Below are 19,610 nucleotides of genomic sequence, written 5' to 3'. Positions count from 1 at the left end.
TTATTATATTCTGTCCCATCTTGTCCTCCAAGGGTGGAGCCTGACAGCCACCCTGTGAGGTAGTTTAAGGCAGGGGATACCAACATGGTTCCCTCCAAACGCCATAAACTCCCATCAGTCCCACCCAGCCAGCATAGCCAAGGGTCAGGCATGGTGGGAGCTGAAATTCACAACACCTGAAGGCCAACACGTCAGCTACTTCCTGGTTTAGGACAGGCAGCGGCCTAGCAAACATGTCTGCTCCATCATATGGAGTCTGGCCCCAACAGAAAATCCAAGTTGCTCATACCATTAACACAGACAGATTCACATAGGGTACAATTCCCCACTGCTCCCTCAACACAGTTCCAGTTAACATCCATGGGGCTTGTGCAGACAAATCTCCTGTGGTGTGGGTCATAACATCTCCCCTTGGCACAGCCTTTCCCTAGATGCTGTCGGACTACAACTCTCTTAATCCTCAGCCAGGATGGTCAATGGCCACAGATGATGGGATCTGTGGTCCAGCCTCATTCAAAGACTCAAGAGACTCCAAAGCCATTCCCCAAGGAAGACATTTCACGGAGGGGCCAGAAAACAAATGGGAAAGGCTTGCGGCTTTCTTTCAAGCAAACTGTTTCAAGATCACCAACACCATTAAGAAAATTTATTTTTTATGTTCTGTGTAGCACTGATCTGTGAATAAAGAACAGCAGGCAGACACACACACTTCGGCATAGTTGAAGGAAGTATATATTTATGTCAGAGCTGCCCGAGGTCCCAGCTCACAAAGGACCAACGCCAGTTCTTGTTATATACAAAAGTCTTTATTGAAGATCAGTTTCGATTTCAAAGCCGTAGCGCGCAGCTCTACGTCTTAAACTCTAGACCGTTGAAGCTCCGTCTGAATCTCCTCCCCCCAGACACCAGTTTAAGACTCTAGCCTTGCTCCGCCTCTTCCTTTGCTCTTTCCTCCTCTGGGTCCGCCTGTCCACTGGGGTCTTGCCCTTTCTAGACTCTTCTGATGCTGAATCCCCTGAGTCTTCCCCCTGCCTCCGGCGGGCTTTAGGACCTGGTTCCCAATTCGGGCTTTCTGCTGTCCCGCGCGCCTGTACATTTGAACTTGGCGCGCGCGCCCAGCCGGCCACCTTTCTCCTGACCGTTACACTGCTCCTGTCACTGCTTCCCCCTTCGGGGGGGGGGGGGCTAGTAGGATCTGACTTCCCCTCCGTTCCCTCACTCTGCGATGGAGGCGTGGTCAGCCCTGACTCATCTTCTCTCCCTACTGGAGGGGACGCTGGCCCTGATACATGGGACTCTTCCCCCCCGCTACGCTCTGGTGGGGAAGCTGGTCCTGATTTCCAGTTGCTGCTTTGGGAGTCCCCGCTGGCCCCTTGCTTCTGGTGCGTCCCCCCTGGGACCCCCCTTGCCCTGGCCATCGGCGCCCCCTTCTGGGAATCTCCTGAATCGCTGGAGAAGCTCATGGAATCTCTCGGGCCACTGTCATACTCCCCTACGCTGCCCTCAGATCCTTCCCCTTCGCTCTCCGTTTCCTCTCTCCCCTGTGCCTCTGCTCCTGAGCCCCTGACAATTTATATTTTAAAAGACGCCATTCTCTAGGTCTGTATTTTGAAGCTGTGCGAGCCAGTCTTTCTAGCGTAACATATACACTAGCAAGCTAGTTCCAGGCCCACAAAGGGCAGCCGGGGGGGGGGGAGGAAAGGATGGTATGTACCCCTTTCACATCCCATATTATGACTATGTGGTATTACAACACACTTGGCAAGAGATCTGCAATGAGTCAGAAGCTGGTCACAGCACATTTGCCCTCCTCTCATGATCCACCTTTGCCTCATTACTACAGCATTACAGAAGTTTACCAAATTTAAATCATCATCAAGAAAAGGGCATTTCAAAAAAACCTCCAAAGCAATGGAAACCAGGTCAACAAGTTCTCTTCTTCACCCCAGGTAATATCCCCCCCACCCTCCCCAAACTGCAGCTACCCAAACTGCTGCACCTGTCACAAAAACTGTGAAGAGAAAGGAATTATAGGGAAAAAAATACACAGGAGAACTGGCCAAACCAGCTCCTGTTTCAGATCCTGGCAGCAATGCCTGCTTGTGCCCCGAAGGATTCCTAACTGATATATTTGCCCAAACTCAGTCACCCTCACAGTGGGAAATGCTCCGCATGCATGGGCCCAAATGGGAGGCAGGGTGGGAATGTTCCGTTCTGGACATGTCCTCACCTGCTATCTGAAACTATTGCTAGATTATTATTTTTTATTATTTTATGAGTCACCAACTTGAGCCTGCAGCTATCGCCAGGTTAAGAAGCAACTCGTACCAGGAGCAGCAAGGCAGCACCTCCTCTATGCATTCAGCATATTCACACCAAGCATTTAAAGCACTATGGTACCATTTTTTAGAGGTCATGGCATCCCCCAAAAGAATTCTGGGAGCTGTAGTTTATTAAGAGTGCCGAGAGTTGTTAAGAGACCCGCTATTCCCCTTCAAGAGCTACAATTTATGGAGTTCCCTGTGGACTGATTGTTAACATTGCTCTGGGAATGGTAGCTCTGGGAGGGAGCAGGGGTGTCCTAATGCTTCTCAGCACCCTCAAACTACAGCTCCCAGAATTTTTCAGAGGAAAGTGGACTATTTAAAGCAGGGTAGATTTGATTTAAATCAAATCGATTTAAATCACGAATTAAACCACAATTTAAATCACTAGTCAGTAAGGCTTGATTTAAATCATTTTTTAACAGAAAGACTCATTCTTGCTGGTATAATCTTAATATTTACAACCAGGTGAAGGTTTCATTTTTGAAAAAATAAATTTTCAGAGTAGTTTTTACAGTTATATCAAAAATTTCTGATTTGGTTATACTATTAGAAATACAAAGACAAGTAATTATGAAATTACTATTTATACACTATTTGGACAACTTTTCTGCTGATTTCTTACCCACCCTTTATTGCAAGGTCCTGGGAGGGGCAGGCAGTGTTCGCAGCAACAAGACATGCGATCATGTAACAAATAAAACAGTTGCAAACATAGAAGTGTAACAACAACAACAACAACAAAAGCAGACCCTTCCTCCATATAAAAGGAAAGGGGGAAATTCCATTGATAAAAGCAATACAAATGTTTAAAAGCATTTTTTTAAAAAAATCACTCCAGTACAGATGCAGACCGAGATAAAGATCTCCACTTAAAAGACTTGTTGGAAGAGGAAAGTCTGCAGCAGACACCCAAAAGACAACAGAGACAGTGCCTGCCTAATATTCAACAAAAGGGAATTCCAGAGGGTAGGTGCCACCAGCTAAAGACCTAAACATACTAGTCCTCCTTTCTCTTCTTAGGCTCTGGAAGAGGTATTTCTGCCACTGGGAGATGGAGAGAGAAATTCTTCCAAGATAATAATTGAGCACACTGAGCTTGAAAGCAGCCCAATTTTTATATAAAAAGGAGGAACAAAATTCTCCCTCCCACCACCCCAGATATATTTTCCCAGCCCCACTACTTCCTGCCTTTTGCACATTAATTGCTCATTTTTTTCCCAAGGGTGGAGAAACATCTCTCAACATAATTGGGCTGAGCTTTAGTAAACACTGCTTGCAGAATTTAAATTTTCAAGGAAGTGGCCAAAAACAGAATGCGGGGGGGGGGGGGGGTGGGGTGGAGATCCACCATCACCAAATGAGCTAGGAGCACAGCAAAGTCTGCAAGAATCACTGTGCAAAAGCAGCCAATAGGTCTGGTTATGTAACTCTCAGAAAAACCAAACACCTTTGATTGCTGAGCTTCTTGTCGGCCATAGAGCACCTTTTCCCCTCCCCTCCGAAACTGCTGAACACACACACACACACCAGCAAAGCCAAACAAGCAGAACTGAACATAAAAATCAGAGATAAGAGCGGAGTCAACATATGCGGAATGTGGTTTGACATTAACAAAACAAAGAAGCCTGGATTTCAGAGGGGCAAACCTGCAATTTTTCTGCACTGCAACCGTTTCAAAAGTCATCCTCGTCACCTCAATACATGACACCAGCATTTCTCAACACTGTTTAAACATAAATAAGCCATGCACCCCTCGTGAACCTATATATTGTCGGCTGCTGCACTGTGCTTACGGCAGAGATGAGGTACTGGTGGCTCTGTAGATTCTCCTGGACTCCAACTCCCATCAGTCCCAGCCAGCACAGCTGAAAGTCAATGGTCAGGGGTGATGGGAAGCCTCTGAGTCCAGCAAGGGCTGGAGGGCCACAAGTTCCCCACACTGGGGAAAGCCTGGTCTGTGCCACTGGCAAACCTCAGCAATGGCACAGGCAGGCAATGGCCACATTCACAGCATACATTTAAAGCACCAAGATATCACTTTAAACAGTCATGGCTTCCCTCAAAGAATTCTGGGAGCTGTAGTTTGTTTTTAGGAGACTTCCCATTCCCCTCACAGAGCTACAATTTCCAGAGTGGTGTAATTCCTCTTTGAAGGGAACTCTGGGAATTGTAGCTCTGGAAGGGAAATAGAGGTCAGCACCCTTAACAAACTACAGCTCCCAGAATTCTTTGTGGAGACGGTTTGAAGTGGTAGCATAGTGCTTCAAATGTATGGTGCAAACATGACCAGAGAGTAGCAGCATAACACTGTGCACTGATGAGAGAGGGTCACCATGAGCTAGTATATTTTTATTCATAAAGAATGGGTTGTTTCCCAAGCGCTGTCAATAAGGTGGAGGCAGAGTTTAATTTCCCCACTCAAGAGAGCTCCCAGCATCCTTTGCAAAGTTTTCTCACCATGCGTGTTCTGAAATGCACCTCATTGGTGATTGGTGTTCCTCCAAAAACACCAACACCGTGGCTGCCCTGTTGAAGCTGGCCATGGAGACAGGTCATCTTTGTTAAAGGATAGAGCACAAAACTGAACTGGCAAGTTTTTAGTTATTTGCTGCCCTTTCAAGCAAAGGCTTTCATTGCCTGGAACCAATAGCTGGGATAATACAATGCTGCTGTTGACTTTACCAGAGGGGGGTGGGCAGGACACAATGGGGGAAGGGCAGGAAATCGTTTCGTGCTTCTATACACATGCTCTGGACCAAAAGTCTGGACAGACTACTGTTCTGGCTGAAATGACAACCACAAATATGAACAGCCTCAAATCAATTTTCCCTCTTCCTGGAACTATGCAGCGATCTCTGTTTTCAACAAGATATTTCCTCCACCACCTACTTTGTTCCAAAATGAGACACTCCTCCGAGTTCTCACTTGTACCTTGAGATAGGCGTGTATCACAAGTGAGAAGCCTTTCTTCTGATGGTTAAGTGTCAGGAAGAGATTGATGGGCATTGTAAAGGTCTGATTCTTTTTCCGTTTGCTGCCAAATAAGCAGGAAGCTGTGAGCTCTACTCCTTTTCCCCTCTCCCCGCAAAATAACCTAATAGTCAACAGTTAAGAAAACTCAGGTTTCTGCAAAATGGGTATACATTTTCAGAGGGCTGCTTTGATCTATCCTGCTACCCCTTGGCAAAGGACGAAAGGATGGCGTCATGTTTACAGTGGTACCTCAGGTTAAGTACTTAATTCGTTCCGGAGGTCCGTTGTTAACCTGAAACTGTTCTTAACCTGAAGCACCACTTTAGCTAATGGGGCCTCTGCTGCTGCCGCGCCGCCGGAGCACGATTTCTGTTCTTATCCTGAAGCAAAGTTCTTAACCCGAGGTACTATTTCTGGGTTAGCGGAGTCTGTAACCTGAAGCGTATGTACCGTATTTTTCGCTCTATAAGACGCACCAGACCACAAGGTTTGGGAGGAGGAAAACAAGAAAAAAAAATATTCTGAATCTCAGAAGCCAGAAAAGCAAGAGGGATCACTGCGCAGTAAAAGCAGCGATCCCTCTTGCTGTTCTGGCTTCCAGGATAGCTGCGCAGCCTGCATTCGCTCCATAAGACGAACACACATTTCCCCTTACTTTTTAGGAGGGAAAAAGTGAGTCTTATAGAGCAAAAAATATGGTAACCTGAAGCGTATGTAACCTGAGGTACCACTGTATGTGGAGTAGCTGATTAGGAGCGGGGAGACCCAGGTGCAAATCCTCACTCAGCTCACTGTGTGCCTTGGGCTTCTCACTCAAGACATAAATTACAGGGTTGTTGTGCGGGTAACAGCAGAAGGTGAATAACTCTATATAGCTACCAGGAGCTCCTTGGAAGCAGAAGGGGTAGGGAAAGAAGTGTTGCAGGATGAGGCAGGGCAATCTTTCTGACTGCCCATGACCACATGTGCCCATGGGTGGTGACCAGGGACCACATGCCAATGAGCATTGGAGCTGGCAGTGGTAATTGCCTGGGCTCATTCATTCACCCTCACGGGGAAGAGTAACCCCTCTCAAGGCACCAATCTCCCCTTTGCAATAACACTCCTCCCAGCCCAGGAACTGAATACACACCATACATTTAAAGCACGTTGAAAAAACATGCCCCTCCAAACAAAGAATAGTGGGAACTGTAACTTGCCTCCACTGAGCTACAATTCCCAGCACCCTGAAACTACAGTTCCCATGATTCTTTGGGGGAGAACGTGATTTACATCTACAGTGTGTAGGCAGTCCTAGTGACCTTCCCTGTGCACCTTCCACCTCATTGCAATGGTGCTCCCAACACTGTGAAAAGCATGGGAGCAGAAAAACTTGGGTAAGACACATGGTGGCTTGTGTGTCTCCCTATGGACCACACTGAGTGTTATCTCTCTCTCTCTCTCTCTCTCTCTCTGTGTGTGTGTGTGTGTGTGTACCAGTTATAATGCAATTTATAATTTACAAATAACAACCACAGAAAATAATCAGGAGCTGGTGCAGACTATGGGAGACCCGCCCTCTTCAAGACATCCCTTCCCCATAAAGTGTTTCCAGGTTTTCAAAAAACTTGTGTCCCAACAGTGGAGCATACCTACAAATCAGGTGCTCTTTTTTCTCATGTGCTGCCTTCAAACCTCCTTCCAAAGCCACAAGCACTGCTAGGCTTTTCATTGTCATTTAAAACGATTAAACCCCAAGGATGAATGTCATGTGTTTGTTCCAGAGTGCAAGCCATGGCCTGTGCCTTTAACTACATGGGCAGCAGCATGCTGGAAATCTGCCGGAAGAATGACTTACTGCACTCCAGAGAAGAGAGGCATAAAGGTAACTAACCCACAGCTCCCACCACAGTAGGAGTGAGATAATTGGCCCTCCAAGTGGCTGGACCACCCCATGGCAGCCTGAGATCAGAGGGTACGGAGTTCTGCAACGGCAGCTTCCATGGCCAGGCCTGACGCTGGCTCTCAGCCCGATAAATCCTTTCAGCCAAACTAGACTCTGGGAGGATCCCGCTCTTCTCTCTTGCACCACAGAAGAAAAACCGCAATATTCAGAAGAGAAGGGAGGGAGGGTAATCTACATCCTTGTTAGGCCTGCCAGCGTCTTTTCCCCTACATTATTATCACTACGGCAGAGTTCTTGGCAGAAGCAACCTGGAGCAAAGAGAGCTCAGAGCGTTGCTTGGAAGCCCAAAGGGCTTTGGTCAAACAGCTCACTTAGCGCAAGACAGGGAACTCCTGGGCTTTCCTTTTTCGCCAGCCACTGAAGGAGGAGCCCATTACATTCTAAAATCTCTCCAGACATGTTATGAACAGAAGGAGCTGCCTTCTACTAAGTCATAACATTGGTCCATCTAGCTCAAGACTAGCTTCACTGACCAGAAATGGCTCTCTGGGGTGTCAGGACAATAATTTTTCCAATTCCTACCTGCAGATGACGGGGATTGAACCTGGGTGGAAAGAAGATGCTCTACCGCTGAGCTATGGCCCTTCTACAAGAGCAGAAAGCCTTTTTCAGCTCAAGGGCCACATTCCCTTCTGGGAACCTTTTGGAGGCCACATGCCAAAGATGGCAGGCCTGCAGAAAAAGTGGGCAGAGCAACAAATATGAATACAGTGGTACCTCTGGATGTGAACAGGATCTGTTCCAGAGCCCCGTTCGCATCCTGAAGCAAACGCAACCCGCGTCTGCGGGTCGCGATTCGCCACTTCCACACATGATGTCATTTTGAGCGTCTGCACAGGCGCAGAAACCCAGAAGTAACGCATTCCATTACTTCTGGGTCGCCGCAGAGCCTAACCTGAAAACGCTCAACCTGAAGTATATTCAACCTGAGGTATGACTGTACAATAAGCTGCTTTCTATGCATGTTCCTTCTGTCCTCTAGCCAGGCAAGAAAGAGGCATTATGGGAGTTTAAGGACACACAACCATCAGGCAGGAACATTCAAGGAGGGTTCAAAGTAGCACCGGTGAGGGGCGTGGCTTGGGGAAGATTTCCAAGGGCCAGATAGGGAGATTGGAGGGGCCTACATACTCTATAGACCAGGGATGTCCAACAGGTCAATTGCAATTTACCGGTCGATCAACCACTTTGGCTGATCCTCCCCCAAGAAAGCTCAACAACTCTGGTCAATCCAATGGGTAGATCACTGCCAGTTTCTTTATAGTGGGAATAGATCGCTGTCTCTTGGAAGTTGGACACCCCTGCTCTAGACAATAAAATCGCAGGTAATGAAGAGTGTGGCCTGGGTAGAACAGGGGGACCAGGGAGCCTCCCGAGAGCCAAACAGAGAGACTTGGAGAGGCCAGAGTTCCAAACCCCTATTCAGATGGGCAGCAGTGAGAACGTTTGACAAAAACTGAATGGAGTAAGAAAACAGTCCAGTGAAGACTGAACCCGATCAGCAGCCACAGAACACAGACCAATATTATTTTTTGGGGAGGGGGGTGTATGAAATGAAATGGGAGTTCCCTGAAAGAAGGCTCGCCAGCTGGCAACATGAGCAGAAGGATTCCATGTTTCCACAGTACTTCCAATTGTATTCCATAATTTAGGTTATCTTTAAAATGAAAATCTAGCACACTCTTCCAAGGATAAAGCTGTTCAGTTCAATGCAGCTTTTCAACGTGCAGCCCTAAGTACTGCACATCCAGGCAACCACCATTGTGAGATAAAAGGGAAACTGGAATTTATTTATTTATTTATTTATTTTTATATATTTATTTTTATTATCATTATCATTATCATTATTATTATTTATATGCCGTCCATCTGACTGGGTTACCCCAGGCACTCTGGGTATTAAATTACAAATTAAAACACAGTAAGATATCCAGACAAAAAGCTGCAGGGTCAAATAATTTTAAAAGGCATTCCTGGAATATTTTAATACCAGATATGAACCCCACCCTAACCCCACAACCTGCTGGGCCTTGTATTTGTATATTTTATTCTGCTGCCTTGTTTTATAGTACAGTGGTACCTCTGTTTGCGAATGGGATCCGTTCCAGAACCCCGTTCACAACCTGAGAGGAACGCTACCCGCGTCTGCGCACGCGCGGGTCACAATTCGCCGCTTCTGTGCATGTGCGTGATGTCATTTTGCGCGTCTGCACATGCACGAGTGGCGAAACCCAGAAGTAACCTTTTCCAGTATTTCCGGGTTGCCGCGGGACACAACCTGAAAAGATGTAACCTGAACTGAACGTAACACGAGGTATGACTGTATTGGTCTTCGATTTTGTGAATTGCCTTGTCATCATCTCCGTGAGAGGTGGAATAGAAAGGGTTTTAAATACATGCAAGATGGTTGAATTAAACTCAGGGTGAAGGAACGGGTCAGAGATAATAGCTTTGCAAGTGACCAGGGCAAAGCAGCAACTGATTGGAAGCTGCTGGTTTGGTACATGAATACAGTGGTACCTCGCAAGACTAAATTAATTCGTTCTGTGAGTTTTTTCGTCTTGCGATTTTTTTTCGTCTTGCGAAGCACGGATTTTGGAAAAGCTTCAAAAATCACCAAAGTCTTCAAAAACCTCAAAAAAGGCTACCACACCGCGTGCTATGAATTGCTCCTCAAAGTCAAGTCGCAACTGTACCCCCTGAATGCACGGTTTTAAGAAAAAGGAAACAAACTTGCAAGACAAAGGAAACAAACTTGCAAGACGTTTTCGTCTTGCGAAGCAAGCCCATAGGGAAATCCGTCTTGCGAAGCAACTCAAAAAACGAAAAACTCTTTCGTCTTGCGAGTTTTTCGTCTTACGTGGTATTCGTCTTGCGAGGTACCACTGTATCTGAACGATCTCTTTTTCAAGGCAGAACAGAAAACCCCCATGGAAAACGATATATAGTGGGGAAGAAGAGGATGAAATTTAAGGAGAGAGATTGAAGGGGAGCATCAATCTATTATTTTTTAAAAAAAACACGAGGTAGGATTTAAAGTTAGGATTAAAACCTGAGACTGCAGGGAACTGTTCTTTCCTGTCTATTTGCAAGCTGACAAATTTCTGCCTGTCACAGAGGATCATAACAGAGAGAAAAGCATTTTTCCAGATGTAAGAACATAGGAAGAGCTCTGCTAGATCAGGCCAATGGGACATTTAGTCTCAGCCTAACCTACCTCACTGGGTTGTTCTGCGATGATTGACAGATGATTCCAGACTACTGATAGGTGGGGAAAGTCATGTCCCACTATCAAAGCTGATCTGCAAGGGTTGGTATAGGGAGAAAAAGCTCTGGCTTGATGAGCCAAAAGTGTTCCCCACCCCTAACCCAGTTGAACAGTATGAACTGCTCTAAGGCAGCCACTTATACTCCTATCCAACTGGAAAAAGTAGAGGGCAGGGGAACAGAAATGTGCTTCGATCCTTCCAACCATGCTCAGATATCTGAAGTGAAGGCAGGGAATGGTTCAGGCTGGTTGGTGGTTCTGGGCTCCAAAAGAACAAAGTTTGGAACAAGCTTGGGGCTAAATGCTCTGACATGAAAATCCATGATTCACAGAGGTGCCTGAACCAGTAAACTCTAGCTTGGTTTAAGCCCAGTTCCGGTGGAACAAGGAACTCTGGCTTAATAGAAAACCAGGATCTTCGGGACGGAGCCAGCATTCATTGAGAGGAGGTGATGGGAGAGTGATCTTTGCTAGGAACACTGGAAGTGGCCTTATACAGAGTCAGACCACTGGTCTGTTTAGTCTAGTATTGTCTACACTAACTGGCAGAAACTCTCCAGTTTTTAGCCCTACCTGGAGATGCCAAGATTGAACGTGCAGCCTTCTGCATGCAGACCATATGCTCTGCCTCTAAGCTATGTCCCATGCCAAACCAGGCCAACAGCAGAAGCAACCTTCTAAAGATGATGGAGGAGACCTTTCCATTGACTAGAGAGTTTTGACAATACTACTGGTCAACCCAGAAGTTCATGCCCAATATCATTTTGGAGGTTCAACTAGGGGACTAACATTTTCAAAGCAAAACAAAAGAAGTAACCACTTCAGTGGTTAACACTACCTAGACAATGCCTTTCTTGTCAGGATTCCTCTAAGTCTGCCGATAGCTCCCTCCAGTGTGTAGGTGCTGCTGTTTTGGCTACAGAAAGCAATGGCAGTCACAGCCTAAGCATCAGAATTACACAATTGTTGCAATGACGTCCAAGATCACGTTGGCACACCTCTTTGAAGAGTCTCAAATGCACACTATGGGAGCCCCAAGGGTGATTAATTGCCATTAAGGTGACTTTGAAGAATGGTTGTTTTTTTAAAATGAAAACCTGTGAGATAAGCACAACGACCTGTAATGAGAATTAAATCCACGTGAAGGAATGCCATCTCAGCCAACTGTTTAGGCTGAATAGCTCCCATATGGTGTGTGTAATAGAGCTATATATACACCCACACAAGCCTTGATGTAGAACGCCTTTGACATCTTGCCTTTGAGACACTGCTGGATTACTCTCATTTTTATTATGCCACATTACTCCACTCAGAAATCCTCTCTTAGAACTCCCATTTCCAACATCTTCTAAGCAAACGGATAGGTAAGGTGTCTAATTTGGATTTTTTAAAAAAAGAGACCAATTACGTACAGCATCTTCACTGAGAATAAAGTAGGCTACCTGCAACTGCACATCTGAAGAGTTACACCCAGGCACACACCCTACAGAATAATGATTTGTAGCACAGTTTTAGGCTAGCATTATGCAAACACGTGCCAGAACTGCTCCTGCTCTTTGGAATCACTGTTTACCCTTCACTATTCACCCCCCACACCCAATTTTTGATTGCATCACATAGACAATCGCAGCAGGTTTCACCTGCAGCAAAGTGATATTCTGAAAGCTAAAGCCATGCCAGTATCAATGCAAACAGATAGCAAATTTCCCAAACCTAGTAACATTTGTTTTAATGGGAATCTAGGGGGAAGATGGGGAGCGGAGGACCAGGTATGCAATTCATGTTTCCCAGGTGTCTGCAGGTGTGCACAATTTGGCATCGCAAAGCTGATGCTCTGCTTAACATTTTTGCTCCCATCTGCAGTAGAGGCTGGTCCATTAGGGCAATTGGGGCATTGCCCCCCCCCAATTTCAGGCAGCCCCACCTGCCTCCCTTCTTACTTACAGCCAGTCAGGGGGTTGCTCCTGCTCTGGCGGCACCTGCTGTTGGTCTCCCTGCCTCCTGCCCTACCAGTCCCAGGGGGCACCAGTCACCACTGCCCACCAGTAATTAATGCAGGCACAGTTTGTCCCTGAAGAAGTCAGGCATACAGTCAGAAATGTTATCACGGCATTACTTTTTACTCCCACCTTTCCTACAAGGAGGTCAAGGTGGCATAGGCAGTTCTGACCTCACCCTACAAAAATGTATTTTATCTTCAAAATAACCCTGTGAGGTAGGACAGGTAAAGAGGCTAGCCTGAGGACACTCAAGCGAGATTCTTTGGTAAGGAGGCATCTGAAACTAGATGTCTCCTCAGCTTGACCCTCAAACCACTGCACAACACTGCCGCGCTATGGCTATGAGGTGGAATCCTTGGTTGGTGGAGCAGCAGAAACTAAACTAGAAGCAGCCACAAATTCATGTAGACACAAGCAGCTTATTTCTTTTTCTTTCCTCATTTCCCCCTCTCATTTTTTTTAAAGCACATAGGTTTGAGAAATTGCTTGCACATTTATTCCTTACATTTCCGCAAGGGTGAGAGATCTCCAGAAGACAGCTGAAAATTCAAAGGAAAGGCTTTGGTACACACAAGCCAGTCCTATTTCTGATGCAGGCATTTTAAAATGAAAGGTAGAGAGAGGCCTTAGACCAGGAGTGGGGGAAATCTCCAGATTTTGCTGGACTACAACTCCCATCATCAGCTCCAGTCAGCACAGCCAAAGATCAGCAGTGATGGGAGTTGTAGTCCAACAACATCTGGACTACATCCCCCAATGTTGTTTTTCCAGCAGCTGGGCTCCCTTCCAGTTTGTTAGAGAAGGCCAAGATGGTATCTTCCATGTTTTAGACTTCAATAAGCTCTTGCAAGCACTGAAAAGGGTCAGGGATGATGGAAGTTGTGGTCCATCAGTTGGAGGGTACCATGTAGGCTAGCCCTGTGTTAAGAGTATGGGAGGAAAACTAGGGGGAGGGGTTTGCAAGGGACAGCTGGGTAGGTGGGGAAAACAGGAAACACTCCTTCCAACCTGCAAATTCTCCTTACAAGTGCCCCCCTCTTAATGGCAGGATTTGTTCTACCTCCACTGTTAGAGGCATTTTGCCTCTGGGTACCAGTTGCCAGGAATCTCAGGTGGGCAGAGTGCACTCATGTCCAGCTTGCAGGCTTCATGAAGGCATCTTGTTGGCCGCTATGAGAACAAGATGCTGGACTAGATGGGGCCATTGGCCTGATCCAGCAGGTTTGTCTTATGTTCATACTATTGAGGTACAAATAGGGCGAGACACCCAGTGTTGCTTTTATCACATCAGGCTTGGGTTAGAAACCAGGTGCACTGCAGGTATGCACAGGCCTGGGTCTCACGACATACTGAGCCAACCTTTGGTGACAGCTCAGCATGGTGCAACAAGCAGAATGGACTGGGGACAAGCCCAAAAGCTGCAAGCCATGATTTAGGGCAGCGTTTCCCAACCTTGGGCCTCCAGCTGTTTTAGGACTACAACTCCCATCATCCTTAGCTAGCAAGACCAGTGGTCAGGGATGATGGGAATTGTAGTCTGAAAACAGCTGGAAGCCCAAGGTTGGGAAACACTGATTTAGGGCATGGGTAGGCAAACTAAGGTCCAGGGCTGGATCCGGCCCAATCGCCTTCTCAGTCTGGCCCACAGATGGTCTGGGAATCAGCGTGTTTTTACATGAGTAAAATGTGCCCTTTTATTTAAAATGCATCTTGGAGTTGTTTGTGGGGCATAGGAAATCATTCATTCCCCCCCCCCCAAAAAAAATATAGTCCGGCCCCCCACAAGGTCTGAGGGACAGTGGCCTGGCCCCCTGCCAAAAATGTTTGCTAACCCCTGATTTTGGGTGTCATGCAAGCCAGGCCACAGGAAGAGAGGTTGCAGAGCAAATATATATACTAGGTGCTCAAGTGAAAGAGACAGGTCACACTCTTCAATGGCATGTAGCAAGACACAGTAATCAAGCACATTCAGTAGCCAACAGGACTTGGAAAGAAACTCGAGGCACTTCCAGACAGGCACTATTTTCCAAGCAGCAACAAGGCACTTCCAGACCATCACGGTTTTCGGGTGGCTCTCAATAGCATACTGACAAATTCATTTAGCCAATTTACAGTTGATCTTTGTGGAAACAGGTCTTGCGCAACAAACCTGCTTCCACAAAGGACTGAACTTCTTTGCAATAAGCAAAGCAACAACAACAACAAAAATGCACTGAGAAGTGTCAGATAACACTCGCTTTCATGCAACGCTATCTAACCTCCTGGAAAACAGATCAGAATGAATGCTCATTGAATAGCCAATGTTGGCTAATCTCCCTGCAAACGAATAAGGAGGAATGTTCAAAAACCTGGTCTTCTGCAGGTGTCCTCAGAAGCATTCATATATGATGAGCAGTTGGGAGCAACAAAAAGACATTTGGTACAACACCATCCTATCTCTTACAAACAATCATTCCAAAACCGTAATGGAAGTGCAAATCAATGTCACTGCAAGATCGTAAGAAGGTAATCCCTCCCCTTAACACAAACAGGATGGGGGAAGAGTGGAGAAGTCTTTAACACAGCAACAAAACATGACCAGGCATTGCCAACAAAGTTGCTTATTGCAGCCAGCGAGTCGTCCAGATTTATCATCCCTACCAGGCAGCACCAGGCTCAGACATGCACAAAAGCCACGGAGAATTCATATTTGCCACAACTGCACTTTGAAAGGGCAAAATTAAAGTCCCAGTTTGAAAAAAAGTGTGTGCGCTTTCAAGCAGTCTTCAATAAGCATCGTCTAGTCCCTTAAGAATAGGTGGCACTAGACAACCAACATTCACCCCAGGTTAAACCTAGTAGGTAAAAACAGCAGACCCTCCCAGCCAATTAAAGAAAGTTAAGTTGGCACACCTGTGGCAGATCTGAATTTGCCCCTCACATCACCTCTAGTCTTTTTACTGTTTCATCAGATTTCTACAGCCAATTCTGTTTCATCAGATCTCTACAGCACAAACCAAACCACAGCTACTCAGCAGTAACTCCTACTGAATTCAATGGGGCTTACTCCCACATAAACAGGGTTAGGACTGCAGCCTTATGTAAAGAAGGCTACAAAGGCAATTTTTCCCCAACCCCTTCCTTTCATGGTTCTCTCTATTGTTCAAGATGAGAGCGTCTATGGAAGCAGATACACAACAAGCACAAAAGTAGGTATCAAATTTGATCAGATTCCATAATACCACTTAAAAGTAGGTGGGATCACAGTTACACACACAGGTGATGGTTACAGCAGATGAAGAAATTAAAAGCTTCCAGAGCCTTTGGCCCCATTTCTATATATATATAAAAATAAAAATCAAGCCACAGTTGGGGGTTTTTTCATGGCCTATGTCATTTTTTCCTACAGGTCAAAACAGCCTTGTGTGAATACTTTCCCCATCCAAACACACAGTGGAAATATGCCTTGTATATATGGTAGAGCAGACATAAGCAAACTCGGCCCTCCAGATGTTTTGGGACTACAACTCCCATGATCCCTAGCTAACAAGACCAGTGGTCAGGGATGATGGGAATTGTAGTCCCAAAACATCTAGAGGGCCAAGTTTGACTATGCCTGCAGTAGAGAGCTGGCTAGGCCTCACCTTCTCAGTGGCCTAAAACAGGCAAGCTCAGAAGAAAGCCTTGTTACTGGTATAAACTGGGCCTTAGGCTGCACTCTTCTTACCCGTACTAAGTCAGTGCTGGTCCTGCTATTAGACATCATGAGACAGCCTCCCCAGGCAACCAATTTAGGACATCATGAAAGGCTAAGTCATTAGTCATTTGTTTTCGTTATCATAAGTCAATTATCATTGTATATTTACTCCCAGGGAGAGGCACTTGTGAGACTTTCTGTCTCAGGTGTCAATGTAACTTGGCTACACTTGAGTACTAAGTTCCTCTTGATGTAAGGTGGCTGTGCAGTAGAATATCTTACCAGACTTGACTTGAAGGTAAGCCTCACTGGCCTCTCAGGGGCTTACTTCTGAGTAAACATGAATAGGCCTGGGCTGTGAAATGAAAGTGCCATTAAGAGCATAAGCCTTGACTGGAACTGCTCAATACAACTGCTCTTCCTCAATTCAATACTGGAAGCATCCTCGAAAACCTCCCTCATAGAACCAAAGTTATGTGTTGGCTTGGCTACAGATTAGAATAAGATTTATATCAGATACACATATTTAGAAGCACAGGGTTATTCACTATACACAGGAGAAGCCATCAACCCTCAACAAAATTAGCCTTAAGAAAAAGAAAACCCTGTTACCTGCTCTGCTCCATAAACCGTAGCAAACTGGACAAACTCCTCTATCCGGACAAATCCATCACCATCACGGTCCAGGGCATCGAAGACGGCTCGGAGCCGGGGAGCATCATCTGGAGAACTTGGAGATTCATCCTCTATGTGTTCAGTGTGCCCAAATTCAAGGTGTGGGCTGAGATTATTGGGAGAATGGAAAGCAGGAAAGAGGTCCACTCCCGTGCCAATTTGGGGAGCAAGAGCCAAATTCAAAGGCCGCAGCAAAGGGCTCTGCGGACACTTTTGAGAGTCACAGCTATCCATATCTTTAGTCCAAGGTGGGCTTGGAAGGCCTCTGTCTAAGGGGCCTTCTTCCTCCTCCTCTTCCTCTTGAGAAGGCTCACCAGCCAAGATCAAGGATTCCCCACCTTCCACAGGCTCCAGGGGTTGTGGAAAGGGTTCTCCTTCACTCCACTCCTCTACAACCGGTTGTAAATCCTGAGGAACTGGAGACTCAGCCTGGCTAGAGGAGCAGGAGACCAACTGCTCCTCTTCCCTCAACGCTGTGCTTTCCTCCAAGGCCAACCCATCTCGGACAGGGGCAAGCCTCAAATCCAAACCCTCCCCGGGGCTATCCGGATTACTGTTATCGCCCACACCTGAACCGGTTTCCCCGTCGCTGATTGGCCCCTGGGCCTCCCGGTCCACCTCCTCCGGCTCCTTCTCCACGCGGTACAAAAATTCAAGGGGGCCGTCGGGGAACAAGGCTTGGCGGCGCTCCATCTCACCCAGCTTCATCCCGTTCAGGACGCGCTCCAGGGCCAAAGGCTTTTTAATGTCCCCTGTTCCGGGCAAGATCAAGGCGGTGTTTCCCGCGGTTGTTTCCCGGGAAAGCAGCACGAGTTCGGGGCTGGGCAAAGCCGGTCCTTTCTTTTGCTCCAGGAGGAGGTATTTCCCATTCTGGAGGGGCCCCAGCGTCAGCAGCGGCTCTCGATCCGGTTTGATCCCTGGATCGGAAAGAGTCATTAGCAAATCCGGATCCATTTTCATCAGAGAGAAACTGAAGGGGGGGAGGGGAGAGGAGAGCGGGTTGCTTGTTCTTGTTTCCTTTTAAATAGAAAAAAGGGACTGCGAGGAGGAGGAGGGGCGGGGAGAGAAATGCAATATAAAGGCCGCTCCGCTTCTCCTTAGCAACCGCCGCCCCGCTACTGAAAAAAAACACAAAAACCGATCTCCGGTTATGGTGCCGTTTTGGACGCCTCGGAGGAATCGCTGCTGCTGCCGCCGCCGCCGCCGCCTCTCCTGCAAACCGGAGCCGCGCTCCTATGCCATCGCCTCGCGTCCATCACCTCCACACCCTTCGCATCTCCCCTTCCAGAAGGAAAAAGCAGCCCGCAAGCACACGCACACACCACCTCTGCTCCGGAGGAAAAGAGAAGAGTTGATCTATTAGATCACGTGAAAAAAAATCGATTTCAAGGAAGAGTAAGATGAGGTGGTTGCAATCCAGGCAACGGCAGCGCGCGCACTCGCAGAACACCTCCCCCCCCCCAAAAAAAAGATTCAATGGAAGGAGCAAAGGGAGGGGGAGGGAAATCAGCAGCGCCCTCGAAAGAAGGAGGGAAGGGGGGAAAAACAAGCCAGGCAGCGTTTTGCAAAAGGAGGCCCCGGTTCAAGCCGGCATCCAGAAGGACGCAGAGAAAGCGCGACTCACTCCGGGGGTACAGGAGGAGAAATCAGGTGTCCGCCTCTTTTTTCTCCCCCCCCCCCTCTCTGTCGCCTCCTCCTCACTCGCCTACCCGACGGGTCTGTATCCTGGCAGCGCTGCTCTCCCCTTGCGGCAAGAGGTGCATGGCAGGCGGCGACCGTCTCGCTCCTCCTCTCTGCAAGCAAAGCCGGCTGGTGGCGAAGGAGGGAGGGCGGGCGGCTTGGCTTTTCGTCTGCCCCGGCGCCTCTGAATCAGGCTCCTCCCGGCCGGGGGGGACGGGAGGAGGAGGAGGAGGCCGGCTTTGTGTGCGTCTCTCTCCGGATCAGGCTCCACCCGTTGCTTGCCTGGCCGGAGGGGAGATGGGAAGAGGGGAGAGCAAGGAGACAAGGTGTTTTATTAAGAAATAAAAACGGGCCCAATCTGGGGGTTACTCAAGAGAGTGGGGAGCACTTGCCTTCCAGCTGTGCGTGCTTGAGATCCCACTGAATGAATCTATTGTGTTTATTGACTGCATTTACAATATCCTCTCAAACAGCCTTCGGTGTTCGCATTCGCCACTTAAAACAGCTTTTAACCTTCTGCTTGACTTGTTTGCTTGTTCTCTGTTCCCGTAATTCTGTTCTGTAAGTCTAGCACAAGTGTAGAAAACCTCTAAAGCGAAACGGGCCAAAGATGGCACGGAATACAGGAGCCCAACATCCTAACTTTCTGCCAACTGCTTGAAACCCTCCCCCCCCTTTTTCCCCAGACAGAAGGTTATCAGGACTCTTAGGGGAATCTTAGCCACGTCTACTCATAAGTAAGCCTCATTGAAGTCCGTTAGGTTTACTCCCAGCAGGTAAGTGTAAAAAGGAGGGCTGCTCTGCTAGCCCCAGGGGATAGTGCCCCTCACTATCAACAAGTGGGCCAGAGCGTGTTGGCAGGTGATTATGGGGGGGCCCATAAAGTTGGCACCAGCACTTGGCAGTCTGGGGCAACTGCCTTGGCCCCAGTCATGAGCATAGCCAAGGGGGGGGGTCAGGGAGGGGCAGCTGCCCCCCCTAATCAAAATAAATCCATAGCAAACTGAAGTTCTGTCCCCCACTAACAAAAATCCTGGCTACGCCCATGGTCCCAGCGCCCTATCTG

General features: G+C 47.5%; 1 protein-coding gene across 8 annotated transcripts in view; it reads right to left on the bottom strand.

Annotated features, from left to right (window-relative positions):
- The window catches only part of RAB11FIP3 (RAB11 family interacting protein 3), an 89,675-nt gene extending 71,051 nt beyond the window's left edge, over positions 1-18,624 (bottom strand). For 6 of the 8 annotated variants that reach the window (XM_079952361.1, XM_079952363.1, XM_079952364.1 and 3 more), the window contains exon 1: positions 16,802-17,971. In XM_079952361.1, coding sequence (XP_079808487.1) covers positions 16,802-17,824 — 1,023 coding nt within the window. In that variant the 5' untranslated portion in view covers positions 17,825-17,971. Of the gene's footprint in view, positions 1-16,801; positions 17,983-18,488 lie in introns of those variants that run through there. The other 2 variants (XM_079952367.1, XM_079952360.1) reach the window with 2 other exon arrangements.
- Positions 18,625-19,610: the final 986 nt, after the last annotated feature.

The sequence above is a fragment of the Podarcis cretensis genome (assembly GCF_951804945.1).
Source record: "Podarcis cretensis genome assembly, chromosome: 14".
In the NCBI taxonomy this organism is placed as follows: Eukaryota; Metazoa; Chordata; class Lepidosauria; order Squamata; family Lacertidae; genus Podarcis; species Podarcis cretensis.
Note: the sequence above shows the minus strand (reverse complement) of the source record. Positions and strands in the feature narration are given on the sequence as shown.